The 16,394-nt window shown below is 38.2% G+C and overlaps 1 protein-coding gene across 1 annotated transcript in view; it reads left to right on the top strand.

Annotated features, from left to right (window-relative positions):
• Positions 1 to 13,543, top strand: part of ezh2 (enhancer of zeste 2 polycomb repressive complex 2 subunit) — a 22,024-nt gene extending 8,481 nt beyond the window's left edge. Inside the window, exons 4-19 of the mRNA XM_062441276.1 lie at positions 856 to 975; positions 1,518 to 1,638; positions 2,638 to 2,817; positions 3,852 to 3,957; positions 4,996 to 5,159; positions 6,132 to 6,229; positions 8,145 to 8,394; positions 9,273 to 9,439; positions 10,307 to 10,442; positions 10,529 to 10,654; positions 11,196 to 11,374; positions 11,530 to 11,625; positions 12,124 to 12,205; positions 12,342 to 12,422; positions 12,515 to 12,599; positions 13,232 to 13,543. Of these exons, the coding sequence (XP_062297260.1) occupies positions 856 to 975; positions 1,518 to 1,638; positions 2,638 to 2,817; positions 3,852 to 3,957; positions 4,996 to 5,159; positions 6,132 to 6,229; positions 8,145 to 8,394; positions 9,273 to 9,439; positions 10,307 to 10,442; positions 10,529 to 10,654; positions 11,196 to 11,374; positions 11,530 to 11,625; positions 12,124 to 12,205; positions 12,342 to 12,422; positions 12,515 to 12,599; positions 13,232 to 13,292 (2,052 nt within the window). The 3' untranslated portion in view covers positions 13,293 to 13,543. The remainder of the gene's footprint in view (positions 1 to 855; positions 976 to 1,517; positions 1,639 to 2,637; positions 2,818 to 3,851; positions 3,958 to 4,995; positions 5,160 to 6,131; positions 6,230 to 8,144; positions 8,395 to 9,272; positions 9,440 to 10,306; positions 10,443 to 10,528; positions 10,655 to 11,195; positions 11,375 to 11,529; positions 11,626 to 12,123; positions 12,206 to 12,341; positions 12,423 to 12,514; positions 12,600 to 13,231) is intronic.
• Positions 13,544 to 16,394: the final 2,851 nt, after the last annotated feature.

The raw sequence follows: 16,394 nt of genomic DNA, 5'->3' as shown, positions 1-16,394 counted from the left end.
AAAGATAAAGATAAACTTTTTTTATTGCTACAGCAGCTCAGAAGATAGTGATATAATGGCGCTTTTCCACTATACAGTTCTAGCACTACTCGACTCAACTGTACTCAGGTTTTTTATGCGTTTCCATCAGGGATAGTACCTGGTACCTGGTACTTTTTTAGTACCTGCTCTGCCGAGGTTCCAAGCGAGCCGGGCCGATACTAGAATGTGACGTCAACAGACTGCCGGCCACTGATTGGTCATGAGCCGTTAGGGCTGGGCGATATGGACAAAATCAAATATCACGATATTTTAGACCAAATACTTCGATATCGAGATGACTGTCGATGCTTTCACAAAATATTTACACTATGAAATCTTTGATAAATAATCATCAGTAATGTGGATATAATGAAAAAGTGGGTAAAAGGTAAATAACAGAACAGCTATATAACAGTCTGGTAAGTTCAGAAAATTACATATTTTACTGTAATGCAGCTTTAAAACCAGGAAAACACAACTCTGATGACATATCGCGATATTACGATATCCTAAATCTAAGACGATATCTTGTCTCATATCACGATATCGATATAATTTCAATATATTGCCCAGAACCATGAGCCGTCCCACACAAGAATCAAACTCGGCATTTTTAAGTACCGGCAACAGTGCTATGACGACCCCACTCACGTTGAGTAGGTACTATAGTAATGGAAAAGGTCGTTCCTGGTGTCGAGCCGAGTAGAGCTAGAACTGTATAGTGGAAAAGCTCCATAAGAAATAAAAACAAAAAAGCATTGAGCTTGCATCAAAAAGGTGTCAGTCAGACTTGGTGGTGATCTAAGTGTTCCTTTCCTCTGCTTTCCTGTTCAGTGCACAGTGGACAGCGGCTTCTCCGAGTTCCCGCGGCAGGTCATCCCCCTGAAGACCCTCAACGCTGTGGCCTCGGTCCCCGTCATGTACTCCTGGTCACCGCTGCAGCAGAACTTCATGGTGTGTGTGTGTGTGTTGGGAAAATGAATGTTCTTAATCTGTACATTGACTCTGACGATGTGAGACGATGTGTTGGGATCAGGGTTATTATGGTTTTGCTTTTTTATTTCAGTTTAGTTTTAGTTAGTTTAACAAGTGATGAAGTAGTTTTAGTTTAGTTTTTATTGAGTTTTAATCTTAGTTTTAGTGTTTCAGGTATTAGGAGGAAAAGCCTTGATTAGTAGAAGCTTTAAAGGAGGAAATAATGCTGACACTGAGGTAAAACTATAATATACTAATGAGATGTTTGTGTTCTCACTACTGGTACTAGCCCGTTATCTCAACAAGTCAAACTGAACACAATACAGTCAAAATGGAGAAAATGAAAAGAAATGAATGATTTTATCTGCAATTCAGTTTAGTTTTAGTTAGTTTTGCATTGTTCATTGTAGTTTTTATTCAGTTTATTCACTGCTAGTTTTAGTTAACTATAATAACCCTGGTTGGGGTCGTTATTTTCAGGTTTTTTTCATGTTTTTACCTTCTTTTTTTTTTTGCTTTAGGTGGAGGATGAGACGGTGCTTCATAACATCCCTTACATGGGAGACGAGGTCTTGGACCAGGACGGCACTTTCATAGAAGAGCTCATCAAGAACTATGACGGCAAAGTCCACGGAGACAGAGGTGAGGCTCAGTGGATACACCCAGTCTTAGTTTATTATCTTTTTATTATAATTTATTTGTCAGGGATAATAAACATTACTGTAAATATGCCAGAATGGGTTAGGCCAGGTGTGAGTTTGCAGCCTAAAAATCAAGAAACAACATGTCTATAACAATAAATATAAAACACAGAGTGATATAAGCAGAACACAATAAAAGCAGAGCAAAGAAACAGTTACAGAACAAGCTTCACAAGATCAGACATAAGAACAAATGTGAGTAAAAACAGACCTAAGCATAACAGATATGAGCAAGAATCAATATGAGTAGTGGTGGTAAACAGCGCCTGTTGCTCTTCTCTATATTATGATCATAACTTCTCATTGTGGTAATTATCTTGATGCTTTTATGAGATTGAAAATAAAAAAAAAAATGCTTCCTGGACTCCAAGCATCCTGTATTGATATCTTGGACTGAAAATAGAACTGTGTTAAAAATATAAAGGGGGCGGCGTAGTGGTGTGGGTGTTTTATATCAGTACTAAAAGGACCTGATGAAGAGTGATTCATGAGGCTCAGTCTGAGTAATAAATTCATGACTTTAAAAATAACTTCCCTGTTAGCAGAGTGGTTGCTGTGCATTCAACATAATGTCCCTGGTTTCAGTCTTCAGTCCAGCATGGGAACATTTTGTTATATATCTTTCTCTCTGTCCCGTTTCCTGTTGGCCTCACTGCCAGAAACTGTCAAATAAAGGCAGAAAAACACCCAAAAACATTATAAAAAATACACCAAAAGGGCACAATGGTTTATGATACTATGAGCCAGGATGTTACTCTGGAAATGTTTTTATTATTTTATCTTCAGTGATCATGAAGTAAACAGTTCAACTATTTCAAAACTCATCTTTTAGACACTTTGCATAGTATTTGTTAATTTTTGTGATTGTTTTAAGTCATAACTGTCTTCTTGCTGTTGAGTCCACTTTGTTTACATTGTCGCCTTGTTGTTGTTGTTGCAGAGTGCGGCTTCATCAACGACGAGATCTTCGTGGAGTTGGTCAGCGCTCTGTCACAGTACAGTGACAACGAGGACGATGAGGAGGAAGAAGAGCCGGAATTCAAAGTAGACAAGATGGAGCTGTGTGACGGCAAGGAGCACCCAGAGGAGCCCCGCAAGGAAACCATCATCAACAATGAGAGTAAGTAGATCAGTGAGAAGCAAGCTCCAGATGAAGCCGTGCACCTGATGAACTGTGGACGGACTGATGGGGTTCATTCATTCATATGTAGCTACTCTGTGCAGCTGTTAGAGAAAACTGAGCATGTTGTTATTTTCTGCAGCTTTAGGACTGTCTTTGGATCATTGTAGCATTCAATATAAAAGACCAAATCTAACTTATGTCCAAGTTTACACAAACAATGACTAATTTTCTAATCCTTTTATTCCTGCAGTGTCACATACAATTTGTTAAGAAGCTTTTTGAATGGTTTATTCAGCGTTTCTAGTTTGCATTAACCAAGTAGGACTACTAGTTTCCCTGTCTGGAAATTTAACAGACCTGCTTTTCTTGCTCATCATGTTTCATTCAGTATAGAAGGTTTGTTTTTAATCACTCAGCACAGAGTGGGATGGGATGTTTAACAGCTTCTTGACACTGAAGCCAGCACCTCCCACAAGCATCTGTGCTGGGTTAACATATAAAGAGGTGACTCGGACATGTGTTTATACCTCCCGTTATAATCTGTGTTGTTGTCCCTCACACTAAGATTAAAGCTGAGGGTGAATCCAACCATGTAATTAAAAAAATATCTTAAGTTGTCATGTGTCTGAGTTGCACTGGTTTTGGGCAGTGATGCAGTTTTAAATAGTATAAGGAAGGTTAAACTTTAAAGGTTTAAATAATGTCACATGCAAGGCTCAAATGTTTCATAATCTGCTGCAAAATATCCAAAACTTTTAGTACTTCTTACAAAACATTGCTAGTAAAATTGAAGCGGTTATTATATCCTGTATATTCCAAAATAACATACTAACATACAGCCCAGATTTGATGTTTGGATCCAGACTTTAATCTGGATTTAGAGAAGCAGAGAAGTCTTCCTGTATCACAACAACGACTCAATATTTCCTTTTTAAAGTGAAAGAAGAGTCTGGTCCTTATTTCCATTTTTCAGGCATTCATCAACCCTGCCTTTCTGTTTGTGTGTGTGTGTGTGTGTGTGTGGTCCGCAGGCCGAACCAGCAACGACAGCACCAAGAAGTTTCCTTCGGACAAAATCTTTGAAGCCATCTCTTCCATGTTCCCCGACAAGGGCTCAACGGAGGAGCTGAAAGAGAAGTCAGTGGGGTTTTGTTTGTTTGTAATGTGCATGTGTTAGTGTTGTTGTCACGGTAACGGGGAGATGAATTGATTTTAATAGCATAGCATTACAGCTTTTGATTGCATCCAAATTATACCTAATCTGGTCTCCAGAACTGAGGACAACAGACAAGTATGGACATCTTTGTTCTGTTAGAGAAAATAAATCCAACATCAGCGTCTGTTTAGATTAGTCGGACTGATAAATTGGCTCATATCTACCTATTCTTCTACTTATGGCTTTAATTCTGCCTTTACTACTACTTATTTTTCTTCCTTTTTTACTTCTACATTTTCTCTCCTTCTTCTACCTCTATTATACTTCTTCTTCTTCTACTACCACTACTACTTCTACCATTTGCCTCTACTACTACTTCTACTACTACTACTATTACTGCCTCTACTAGTTCTACTTCTTCTACCTCTAATACTAATACTACTACTACTTCTTCTACTATATCTACCATTTGCTTCTACTACTTCTTCTACTACTACTACTACTTCTACTACTTCTTGTACCTATACTACCTCTACCATTTGCTACTTCTGCCTCTACTTCTTCTAATTCTTCTTCTACCTCTACTTCTCATTTTTCCACTTCTTTTACTTAACTCTTCTCTTCTACATCTACCTCTACTTCTACAACTTCAGCGCTCCTTTCCACAGTGTTTCTGTGTTTCTGCAACACAATACGTCTCATATCATTTAGTTTTTTAACATATCGAATCGGCATCAAAATCCAGTATCATTCAGCCTATAAATGGCATAGCATATTTATTCCATTCACTTATTTATTATTAAAGCAGCTCTGTCTTCATGCACATTTAGACAGTTATCTTAGAAGGATATAGAACATGCAGAGTGATTATGGCCTTGCTGACATGGTTAAATATGCTGTTTTTAATGAGTAAAATTAGTAGAAACTCTGATGTGTGCTTGTGTCTCTGCAGTGTTTTTCTCCGCTCACCACATAGACATCACACAGCTCTGATTACTGCATGTGTGTCTCTCTCTCAGGTACAAGGAGCTGACGGAGCAGCAGCTGCCCGGCGCGCTGCCCCCTGAGTGCACGCCAAACATCGACGGCCCCAACGCTCGCTCTGTGCAGCGCGAGCAAAGCCTGCACTCCTTCCACACGCTGTTCTGTAGACGCTGCTTCAAATACGACTGCTTCCTCCACCGTTAGTACACACACACATGCACACGCAGTCACATTTCTCAAGCAGCCACACCTAACATGAAACTGAACTAACTTACTGACAGAAATTCAAACAACATGGATAATATTTTCATTATATTAGCTCAAAGTGTGTAGCAGTAAACAGACTTTAGGCTCAAAACAAACTGAAGTTGTAAGTTTTTTGGTTAAGATTTTAAAATAAATGCGTTCTTGATGAGAATCCTAACAACTAAGTTCAATTTATGGGTCAATGACGTGACGCCGACATTTTCAGTCCAACTGCATTTTTTTCAGTTAGAAAAAGGTTTAAATTGATAAAAAAAAATACCATATATATGTAGTACCTTTCCTTTATATGTAATCACTTTTCAAAAACCACAAGTTATTAGTAATTGTTCTGTTATTTAAAGTGACAAAACATCATGTGGTGCGACCAATAATACCAATAACTGTATAAAATTCAGAGTAAAATATCACTTTTAATATTAATCACTGATACAGTATGCTTAACTGAATTGTACTTTTAATTTTTTTTAATCATTTTTAAGCAATTTACAGGAAAAATAAGTCTTACATACATTTAAGAAGTCAACTGTGACATTACAGAACATAAATATGAGATTATTATTTACAAAAACTTAGAAGACATGCAAATAATTTGTTTCTAAACACTTAAATTCATTTATTTTAAGATAAATCATGGCCGCACCACATGACTTTTTTAAGGTCAGTTCTAATTCATCGAGATGAAAAAACACATAAAACACCTAATTTACTATTTTAATATGAATTTATGTGTACTCAACATTCTTAATGTTTGAATTACTGCAATAGATATTCCCATATTTATTATTTTTAAATAAACCCTTATACGTCATTGACCCTTATATAAAACGTGTTTTTTAACACATCTAACCAGCTGCTTCCTCTCTAATCCGACTTCTCATCATCATCGTGTTCCTTCCTTTTTCAGCTTTCCACGCAACTCCAAACACGTACAAACGCAAGAACTTGGAGAACCTGGTGGACAGCAAACCCTGCGGCGTCGAATGCTACATGTACCTGGTGCAGGTCAGTTCACTAATTGTCGGATTAAATCAATTGTCGTGGAAATCTCATCATTTCCAACAAAATCTCTCATCTCAACGAGCAAAGAATAAACCTTGATCTATTGTAGTTTCTGAAGGAACAAAGAAATTATCCTATATGACTGCATACATTTACATATGCATGCATGTCACACATCCCCAGGACACATGAAACTGAGGACCTCAAGTCATAAATGATTCCCAAAACTCACAGCTTCTATCTTATCTTGACATGGACCAAAGCAAAGAAGTAGCAATGGGCTTCTTAATAAATAGTAAAGAGCACATGCCACCAGATAGCACAATTACAAGGCAAACACAATGATCTAACTTCACAATCATGCATTAAAATGAAAAACCAACCGTTTGATCCTTCTTTGCTGTGAATGTTTCACAAGAGTTGTTTGTTTATTTCTTTTTGAGCTCTTCCGCAGCTTATTAGACCAAGTAATAGTTTGACAGTGTGTGGAAATGTTCAACCCTGTGTTTGTGTAGTTTGAGTGAACTGGACTTTAGTTGCTTTTCCTCCTTGGCGCAGTTTGTTTTAGCAGATCTGATTTTGGCGGTTGCACTCGGACTGAGACCCTTTTCAGAGGATGTGAAAGGGTCTCAGTCCCGTTGCAAACGATTTCTGGAGCGGTCCATTTGTTGTGCGCTGACCTCTTCGGGACCTCTCCCTTTTTCCAGTGTTTATGTTCTCACACCCACCACAGACTAATGTGCAATTTGTTCCTGTGTGAAAACAAACTAAACTTATAACAAGATCATCCTCTGATAGATACAAAAGAAAACCAACTACAGGTTTGAAAACATCCAGAGACACATGGAACAACTTTGGGATGGGTCATTAAAACATAATAGTTTGTGGAGACTAACTTGGACCTTTTTGTGCTGTGCTGTGGTGTTTTTTTTAATTTTTTTTTATTCATTGAGAAACTTTAATCAAGACTTGAACTGTGTAGTCTAGCATGAAGGATTCATTAACAACTACTGGAAAGCAATTCTCACTTTCAGCCACTAGGGGGAGCTCTAAAACCTCAGCTATTTTGACTCGGTAGTAAATTAGCATGCTAGCTAGCTAACTGAAGGGAACATGATGCAGACGAAGCCACACTAAAGTCCAGCGTGGTAAAAACTTCCAGAAAGTAAAGGATAAATGTTGTTAGGTGTGAAATATGTCGAGTAGAGTTGAGCTATCGTGGTTTCACATCGACAAAAAAACAACTGCCGTCTGCTGTAACGGTTGCTAAGGGAGACGGACCTGACGCTAATCACCAAACTAGTACGTCAACGGTTGTAACGGCTCCTCGAAAGGTTGATAAAAGTCTCAGAGAGAAAACTAACGTTACATTTACGTCTCTCATTGCTTACATGATTGTAAAGGATATGCTCAGTGTTGTTTATGACGGGTAAGAAAAATAATCCATACTGTTTTTATTTTTAGGGGTCTGTAAACCTGTAAGATTTTTTTCTTTTAATTAATGATTCGCGGACTGTAAAACTATAAAGTTCTCGACCGCCGCGTTTATAATCAGTTAAGTTGGATTTGTCTAGCAAGTGCCTTATTGTATTTTATCCTTCTTTACACAACATTAATGTTTGTGTAAAGAAATTAATGCTGATTATCATTTAAATTAATACAAGTTTGCACAGTTAAAGCTTATTGTTTGTCATATTTAGCTCAAGGATATTTAAAGTTATTATTTTTGACGCATTATCTATTTAACGCTTGTGAATGTCGGCATAGCAACGGTTATTCGTTCTGACCACCCAACGGTTAACGGACAATGAAACATCCAGAGAAAGACTGAAAAGAGAGAAATAAAAATGGAGTCAGTGTTTTATTTTGTGATTTTTGTGTATGAAACGCTGACAGTGTTGTTATGTTTACTGCTCAGGATGGGATGGTGAGAGAATACCCAGCAGGAGTAGTGGCAGAGCGAGTAAAGACTCCTTCCAAACGGACGGTTGGACGCCGCCGCGGCCGACTGCCCAACAGCAGCAGCCGACCGAGCACACCAACCGTTTCCTCGGAGACCAAAGACACCGACAGCGACCATGAAGGCAGCAAAGATGACGAGCGGGACAACGACAAAGACGACGACAAAGACGATGACGACAAGAAGGACGACAACACCAGCAGCTCCGGTACGATCTTAAACCTTTAAACAAGGATATTATAGTTATGGAATTGTCATTAGTTTTTTGTTTCAGTTTAGTTTTAGTTAGTTTAACAAGTGATTAAGTAGTTTTAGTTTTTCAGATATTAGGAGGAAAGCCTTGATTGGTAGAAGTTGTAAAGGATTAAATAATGCTGACACTGACATTATATATGTAGAAATACAAGAGATGGGATTCAAACCCATCCACCTACTTCTCAAACCAAAGTTACAGCCTTTTATAGGTTAGGTTTTATTTGTGTGAGTAGATGACAACAATCCCCTTCCTCAACTTTCAGGTAATGTTTACACAGTGAAGCTAGCCGTGTGGTTTAAAGGGGGAGAAACCGGCCATGAATATGACAATTCAACCATGTTATTGCTAACAACTTTTGAGGAACTGGCTAGTTTAGTTTAGTTTTTATTTAGTTTTAGGGTTAGTTTTAGTTTTTCAGGTATTAGAAGGAAATCCTTGATTAGTAGAAGCTGTAAAGGATGAAATAATGCTGACATTGAGGTCAAATGAGCTGTGTTTGTGTTTTCCCTACTGGTACTAGCCTGTTATCTCAAGTCAAACTGAACACAATACAGTAAAAATGGAGAAAATGAAAAAGAAAAAAAAAACTAAGCTGATTTGATCTGCAATTCAGTTTAGTTTTAGTTAGTTTTGCTTTGTTCATTGTAGTTTTTATTTAGTTTATTCACTGCTAGTTTTAGTCTTTAACAAGCTTTAATTCTACCAATTCAAAGCGGATGCATTTGGAAAACCACTTTAACCAAAACAGGGTGTTTTAAGAGTCTATCTCCTGATGCACGTTGCCTGTTTCAGGGTTAAAAAATAAAGTATTATATTGTTTATATATGCAGAGGGAAACTCACGCTGCCAGACTCCGGTGAAGATGAAGCTGACCAGTGAGGCCGAGGCAGTGGATTGGAGCGGGGCCGAGGCTTCTCTGTTCAGGGTTCTCATCGGGACTTACTACGACAACTACTGCGCCATCGCACGACTCATAAGCACCAAGACCTGCAGACAGGTGAGAGCCGAGTAATAACTGGTCGTCTTATTGTCTCACTTGACTCTTAAATCTTTTTCACACATTCACTGCAGCCCTGAAGTTACCCAGACATTAACCAGAGGAGCTGTATGTGTGAATGTAAATGTCTGACATTAAACAAACTTTACCTGCCAGCTCCTTGGTTTAAAGTCTGTGTGAATAGAGCAGTGAATTCACAGCGAGCAAAAGGGCATGTTGATGATGTGAAAATGATTTCATGGATCAAAGGCTTGTGGAAGTTAAAGTTTACTGCTGGAGCATCTATCTGTTCAAACTGGAACAACTGTAGCTGAATAGTAAAATGTTTTTATGAGTGTGATTTTAATTTTTATGGCATTTTTTTAACATGTTATAGTTACAAGAGCGTTAAAGTGAAAACCTTTAGATATATCAGGTTTACAGGTGAGGTGTCGTTGCAATAATGCTGACTTACTTTCTTCCAATTACAACCCAGAGTTGACTATAGACTGGAGCTGCAATGATTCACCAATTAGTTTATTAAGGGAAAATTAATCCGCAACTATTTTGGTATCTGATATGTTGGTTTTAGACATTTTTTGGGTAAAAAAGTAAACTGAATCTCTTTAATATTTTAGACTGATGATGAATAAAACAAGATATTAGAAAATGAGCTCTAATGAAATTAATGTAAATCTGCCATTTTATATACAAAATATTTCATTTAAAATATCTATCAGCAACTTAATTGATAATAACTTGATCCCTACTATTTAATTTGTATGGGACTTTTCATCAGGACAGAATATAAAAGCAACACATGGCAAAATAAAAAGACATTTAAACATATATAGATTAAACTGATGTCATCTCCACTTTCTCCTGCAGGTTTATGAGTTCAGGGTCAAGGAGTCGAGCATCATCGCTCGCGCTCCTGCTGAAGACGAGGACACACCACCGAGGAAGAAGAAGAGGAAACACAGACTGTGGGCGACTCACTGCAGGAAGATCCAGCTGAAGAAAGGTCAGAGCTCATCCAGGTCACAGAGGAATAACCCCGGCAGATAAATAAGTTCACTGGTTAATCTTTTTCAATCCGCCTGTTTACAGATGGCTCGTCCAATCACGTGTATAATTACCAACCATGTGACCACCCACGGCAGCCCTGTGACTCCTCCTGTCCCTGCGTCACCGCTCAAAACTTCTGCGAGAAGTTTTGCCAGTGCAGCTCTGAGTGTAAGAAACATGAACATTTACCTTTTTATCACTGAAAGACAGAAACAACAAGCCGTCCTGTGTTTTAAAATAAACAGTAACCAGGTTATTTCAGCTGATTTTCTTTATTTTTATAACAAGAAGAAAAGATACTGTGATGGGATAAGAGTCATTACTCTTTGCTGTTTGTCAAAATAATTAAAAAAAATGATTAAACCTTATGACGATTACTGAGACTGAAATGTTTAAATGTCTCCAACGTAACTTCACAGGAGATTATTGGTTCTGCAGTTCTAACAAAAGTGCTTCAACCTTGTAGCTGCTCGTGTAACATAACTCACGGCTCCTGCCTTCATGGCAGATTGTAAATATTGCAGCTGTAGTGTTTCAATCATTATTTGTCAGTAGTTTTTATCAGATTATAAATGTGTATGTTTGATATCAGAACAGTTACTTCCTGTGAGAAGTGAGTTTTATCTAATCTTGCAAGTTTGCAGGATGCTTTCATGAACTTTGTCTCATATTTTCTTTCTTTCTTCTACGTGCTGCTGTGTGATTTCAGGTCAGAACCGGTTCCCAGGCTGTCGGTGCAAAGCTCAGTGTAACACCAAGCAGTGTCCCTGCTACCTGGCGGTCAGGGAGTGTGACCCTGACCTCTGCCTCACCTGCGGCGCTGCGGAACACTGGGACAGCAAGAACGTCTCCTGCAAGAACTGCTCCATCCAGAGAGGAGCCAAGAAGGTACCGAACGCCTGTCATCAAATTCAGACCTTCAGTTCCACCTGGAGCTCATCAGCTCAGCAAAGACAAAACTTAATAAACATATCAAGTACACAGATGTTTGTTTTGTGCCTTCGATGCACCACAAACTCATTAATTTCCTCTCCCTGTCTCAGCACCTCCTGCTCGCCCCGTCAGATGTGGCCGGTTGGGGAATCTTCATCAAAGAGCCGGTCCAGAAGAACGAGTTCATCTCTGAGTACTGTGGAGAGGTACGACAACGTCTGACTGGCCTGGTTTATCCAGATTATATTAAATAAAACTGTTTCCAGGAGTTTGAGAGTTTATTAGTGATGATCAGAGGAACGATCTGATCTCTGTTCAGCTGCACTTGAAGCTGTTCCTTCATTTTTTAAATAAACGTTATTAATCCTGGCGGCAGCATCTGAGGAGAACTCTTCCACTTTACAGCACATAAGCAGCATCAGCTCTTCAAATATCGATATGTGTTAAACTCTTCAGAAAAACAGCAACTTTATCACATTCCTTCCTCAGATCAGCACATCCCAGCTGCTGCTCATCGATGTGTCTGATGATGTGAAGCCTTGTGATACGGTCACTGTCGATGTGGTTTAGAAATGTAATGAATATGGCACCAACACTTTAAACAGGATTTTGAGCCACTTTATGTGTACATTAACTGCATTACTTCGTTTCAGCTGAAGATAATAGTGATTAGAAATATAAATATTTGATGTTGGTGTTTGCAGATAATCTCTCAGGATGAAGCGGACCGCAGAGGGAAAGTCTACGACAAATATATGTGCAGCTTCCTGTTTAACCTCAACAACGGTAACTCACACAAACATGATGATTTACGTTGAAGATTGAAGGTCTGAGCTGTGAATCTGAAAACGTCAATTTTTAAAGTTCTTAAACACAGAGCGTTAACACAAGTTTTAATCTTTGTTGTTTTTTTTGTCTCCAGACTTTGTTGTTGATGCCACGAGAAAAGGAAACAAGATCCGCTTTGCAAACCATTCTGTTAATCCTAACTGCTATGCAAAAGGTACGAAGATAATGTTTAAAATGAAAGCAACAGCTTTACTGGTTTACTCGTGTCTCTGTGTGGTAACTCTGTGGTCTGTCTGGTCTTCGTAGTGATGATGGTGAACGGGGATCACAGGATCGGGATCTTTGCTAAGAGAGCCATCCAGACTGGAGAGGAGCTGTTCTTTGACTACAGGTAACAGCTGTCAAGTGTTTAAAGTCATCTCTGCTGATATAAAGGTTTCAGTACATGCGGCAATTAAAGAGAAGCTCCACCTGCAAACAGTTAAAGTCTGTTCAGAGAGAAACACATGAGCTAAAAGAAAGTTTAAAATATAGATGGATAGATAGATTATTGATCCTTCTCAGTAAATAACTTGTTTGTGGCAGCCTCATCCACACATAGCAGAAAACATTTATATAACTATCCACAGGGGATAAACGAACTAAAATAATTACTAAAATGCATAAAAATTGTAGAAAACAAGCTGAAAGATATGATGAAAGAAGATCAGTGTCTGAGGTAATTACATCCTGCAGATATTAAACTCCTTTATCACAGACCGTCTCTCTCTAGAGGCCTGCAGGCTGAATCACAACCAAACTATAAACAGACTGGAAGAAATATAGAAGCGTAGTAACATTAATGCAACACTAGTTTTTCCCGGGTTTGAAAACAAAAAAAACAAAAACATATTTGCTTCTATTTCAGTGTTCAATAATAGCAGAGAATTCATGTTAAAACCTATTTTAGGCCACAAACACATTGAAATTGGAGCTGTTACTTGTTGTGAATCAGCTGACAGTTTTCGCGTCTGTGTGTTTCAGGTACAGCCAGGCGGACGCTCTGAAGTACGTCGGTATCGAGCGGGAGTTGGAGATCGCTTGATTCTGACTTCTACCTCCTGCGGATCGACGACACAAAGGCCTTACACACCAACACAAACAAACACACCTTCACTTCAGGAAATCCAGACGACTTGTCAAAATGCTAGAAAGCTTCAGGAATACTGGGAATATTTGAACATGTTGAAGCAGAATTTTGTTGCTGTCTTTTTGCCGAAATGGTCTTTTTAAAAAAGAAAATACTTTTCATATCTGTTTCTCTCTTTTTTCTTTTTTTTCTCCTTTGTGATTTTTCTTCTGTCAACAAATCTTCGTCTTCTCTCGAGGCGGGAGTCTCGGATTCATAAATCTTCCCTCAGCTGAAGGTGCAGATCAACTGCAAACTGACTGTCGTTTCTTTTTTCGGTTGTTTTTTAAATTTTTTTGTGTCTATAAAGTGTTTGAACGGTGAGAGGAGACAAACCCACAACTGTCTGTTTAAAACTGGCATTTGAATTCAAGATTCAGGGACCAAATCCTCCACCAGCCGCATTCACGCAACTGACCGGACTCTGTTTTTACTCCGTGTGTGTGTGTCTGTGTGTGTGTCTCTGTGTGTGTGTCTGTGTGTGTGAGCGATTGTGTGTTTGCTTGTCTGTAGTCGCACGTCGGTCACTTGTCATATTGCGTGAACACGGCGTGTTTTTATACAGTGTGAACTGAACCAGCCACACCCTCCTCAGAGTGCCACATCACTGTCTGTATGTAAAACAGGAAGCGTTCACAAAGCAGCGTCACGACACTGAAATTAACTCTAAACTGAATTCATTTTCCCAGCTGTGAGGATTTGATACTTTTCTGTTTCTCCTACGATAGAAAACAAACCGTATCTTTGGGTGTTTTATCGCTGGTCAAACACGATGCTTTGATGGTTTTAAAGAAGCTGTGAGAAGCATTTTCACTATTTTCTAACATCATCTAATGAAGCAATTAACAAACTAATCAGCAGATTAAAGGATAATTAAAATAATCATTAGTTGCAGCTGTTGGTGGACAATCATTGAGAAATCGTGACAAAACATTTTTGGTATTAAAACACGTTTTTTGAAGTTTTCCAATAATTTTTAATATATAAATATATTAGCTAAGATTGCAACTAATGTTTATTTTTATTGCCAATATTTTATTATTTAATCAATTTAAAATGTTGAAAATAGTATAAACTGCTCTTCACATGTTCACAGAGATGTTTAAACAGTGTCAACCCAAATATATTCAGTTTATAATGATAGAAAACACAAAAGCAGCAAAACGTCACATTTTAGAAGCTGCAACCAAAGTTTAATGTTTTAAATCGTTACTCAAAATTGTTGCCGATTAATTTTCAGTTTCATTCTTTCATCCATAAATAAAGCAGCATTTACTACACAACATAGGAAGTAATGACATAAAATATAAGTATAGATACAAGGAACGACTTTAACTACTGTGGTATAAAAGCTCTTCTGGGCACTTCACTGTGATGCCTTCAAGTGCTGCAGGAAATCTTATTGTCTAACTTAAACTAAGTGATATCAAGGCATCGTAATATGCCAGACGTGTCATCAGATTGTATATTTGTTAGAGGTTTAAAAAGCTGTTAGTAAATATTTGTCTCAAGTGTTTCCAACCCACAAACAGCCTCCACATTTCTATTTTTATATATTTTACGGGAGGTTTTCTTTTTGCCGATGGAGGTGACGCTGCTTTGTGACGCCGCCTGTGCTTCGGGTGCTAACGTGAAAGGGTCTACAAACAAAAAACCAGCGCGCTATTTCATCCCTGACAGGAAACTCAGCCGCAGCCGCCAGCCAGACGCTCAGAAACCGGCTGTCTGGATGTCGGTTACGTTTCCTGTCCCCGAACACCTGCTGCTGCTGCAGCCGGGACTCATTACCAAACTCAACCAAAACTACACCGATACTGATGAAGGTTTTTTTCATTCATGTTCTCCTCTGACGCTGCTGTCTGTCAACGTTTCCCCCTCATACTTCAGGAACAGTTCGTTTCAGATCGGCTGAGTTCGCTGATCTTTAACGTCTGTGTGGATCAGCTGCTGCAGAAAGAAAGTTTCAGTGTCTGATTGACCTGAAACCTGCAGGAGAGCTGAGACTGAGGGAGTCAGGGTCAGACATCGTTGAAACAAATCTGCTCTTTATTTTGGCTCATTGCTGCTTGAGTTTTACATGTTTGTCAGTCTTTGAGCTGCAGTTCTTAAAAGTTATACGTTACTTTTACAAGTTAAGTTTGGGGAAAACTAAACCAGAGTTCATTATAAGTTCAAGAGCTGAAATAAATGTCATATTGATGAGAATATTTTTCAGACAAGGTGAATGTTTATTAAAAAAAATCAATGACAAAATAATCAAAGTGATGCTCAGCGCAGTGATCCCTGTTTTATTCTTACAAATCACTTCTGACGTATAAAACTAAAACTTTAACAACTCATTTAATCTTTATAGAACAAAAGTGTTAAATGATGTAAAGCTACCAGACTCATAAAGATGATTTAATGTGACGCTGATCGACAGACTCTTAACGTCAAAATGAGATCAGATTTTATACTTTATCAGTTTTACAGCCGGCTGGTTTTAGAAGTCACATAATCAGTAAAGTAGAGATCAGCTGTGTGAAGAACTGAAACATTTCTGTTGGTCAGAGTCACTTTAAGTCTTTTTAAACTTTTTAAGTTTTTCTCTCAGCACTGTGAGGTGATTTATTTTTGTCACCATGAATCGATGATTTGTTTGGTAGAACTTTAATATACAGATTCTTCTGTCTGGTTAGTTTATCCATTAACACCAAATCTCTTTATTATAATATATTTATAATATTTTATAAAAATGTTACCAGCATTGATTTTAAGATTTGTCTCGATCTCCCACTTCTACCAATAATCTGTGACTATCGTTCAGCTCTGCTTGATTCAGACTAACTCGTGATGAGCTCAATCATTGATTATTTGCTTTACGATTAGTCGATTCTCAGCAAACGTATCAATGAATCATTTTGTGAAAGAAAAAGAAAATAATCCAGCTTTTTATTTGTGAATATTTCTTGGTGTCTTCAAGTCCTCTGTGATTACAAACTGAATATCTTTCATGAGCTCTGAAGAGAAACTGATCAA

Source organism: Scomber scombrus, chromosome 20 (assembly GCF_963691925.1).
Source record: "Scomber scombrus chromosome 20, fScoSco1.1, whole genome shotgun sequence".
Taxonomy (NCBI): domain Eukaryota; kingdom Metazoa; phylum Chordata; class Actinopteri; order Scombriformes; family Scombridae; genus Scomber; species Scomber scombrus.
This window is presented reverse-complemented; position numbering and strand designations above follow the sequence as displayed.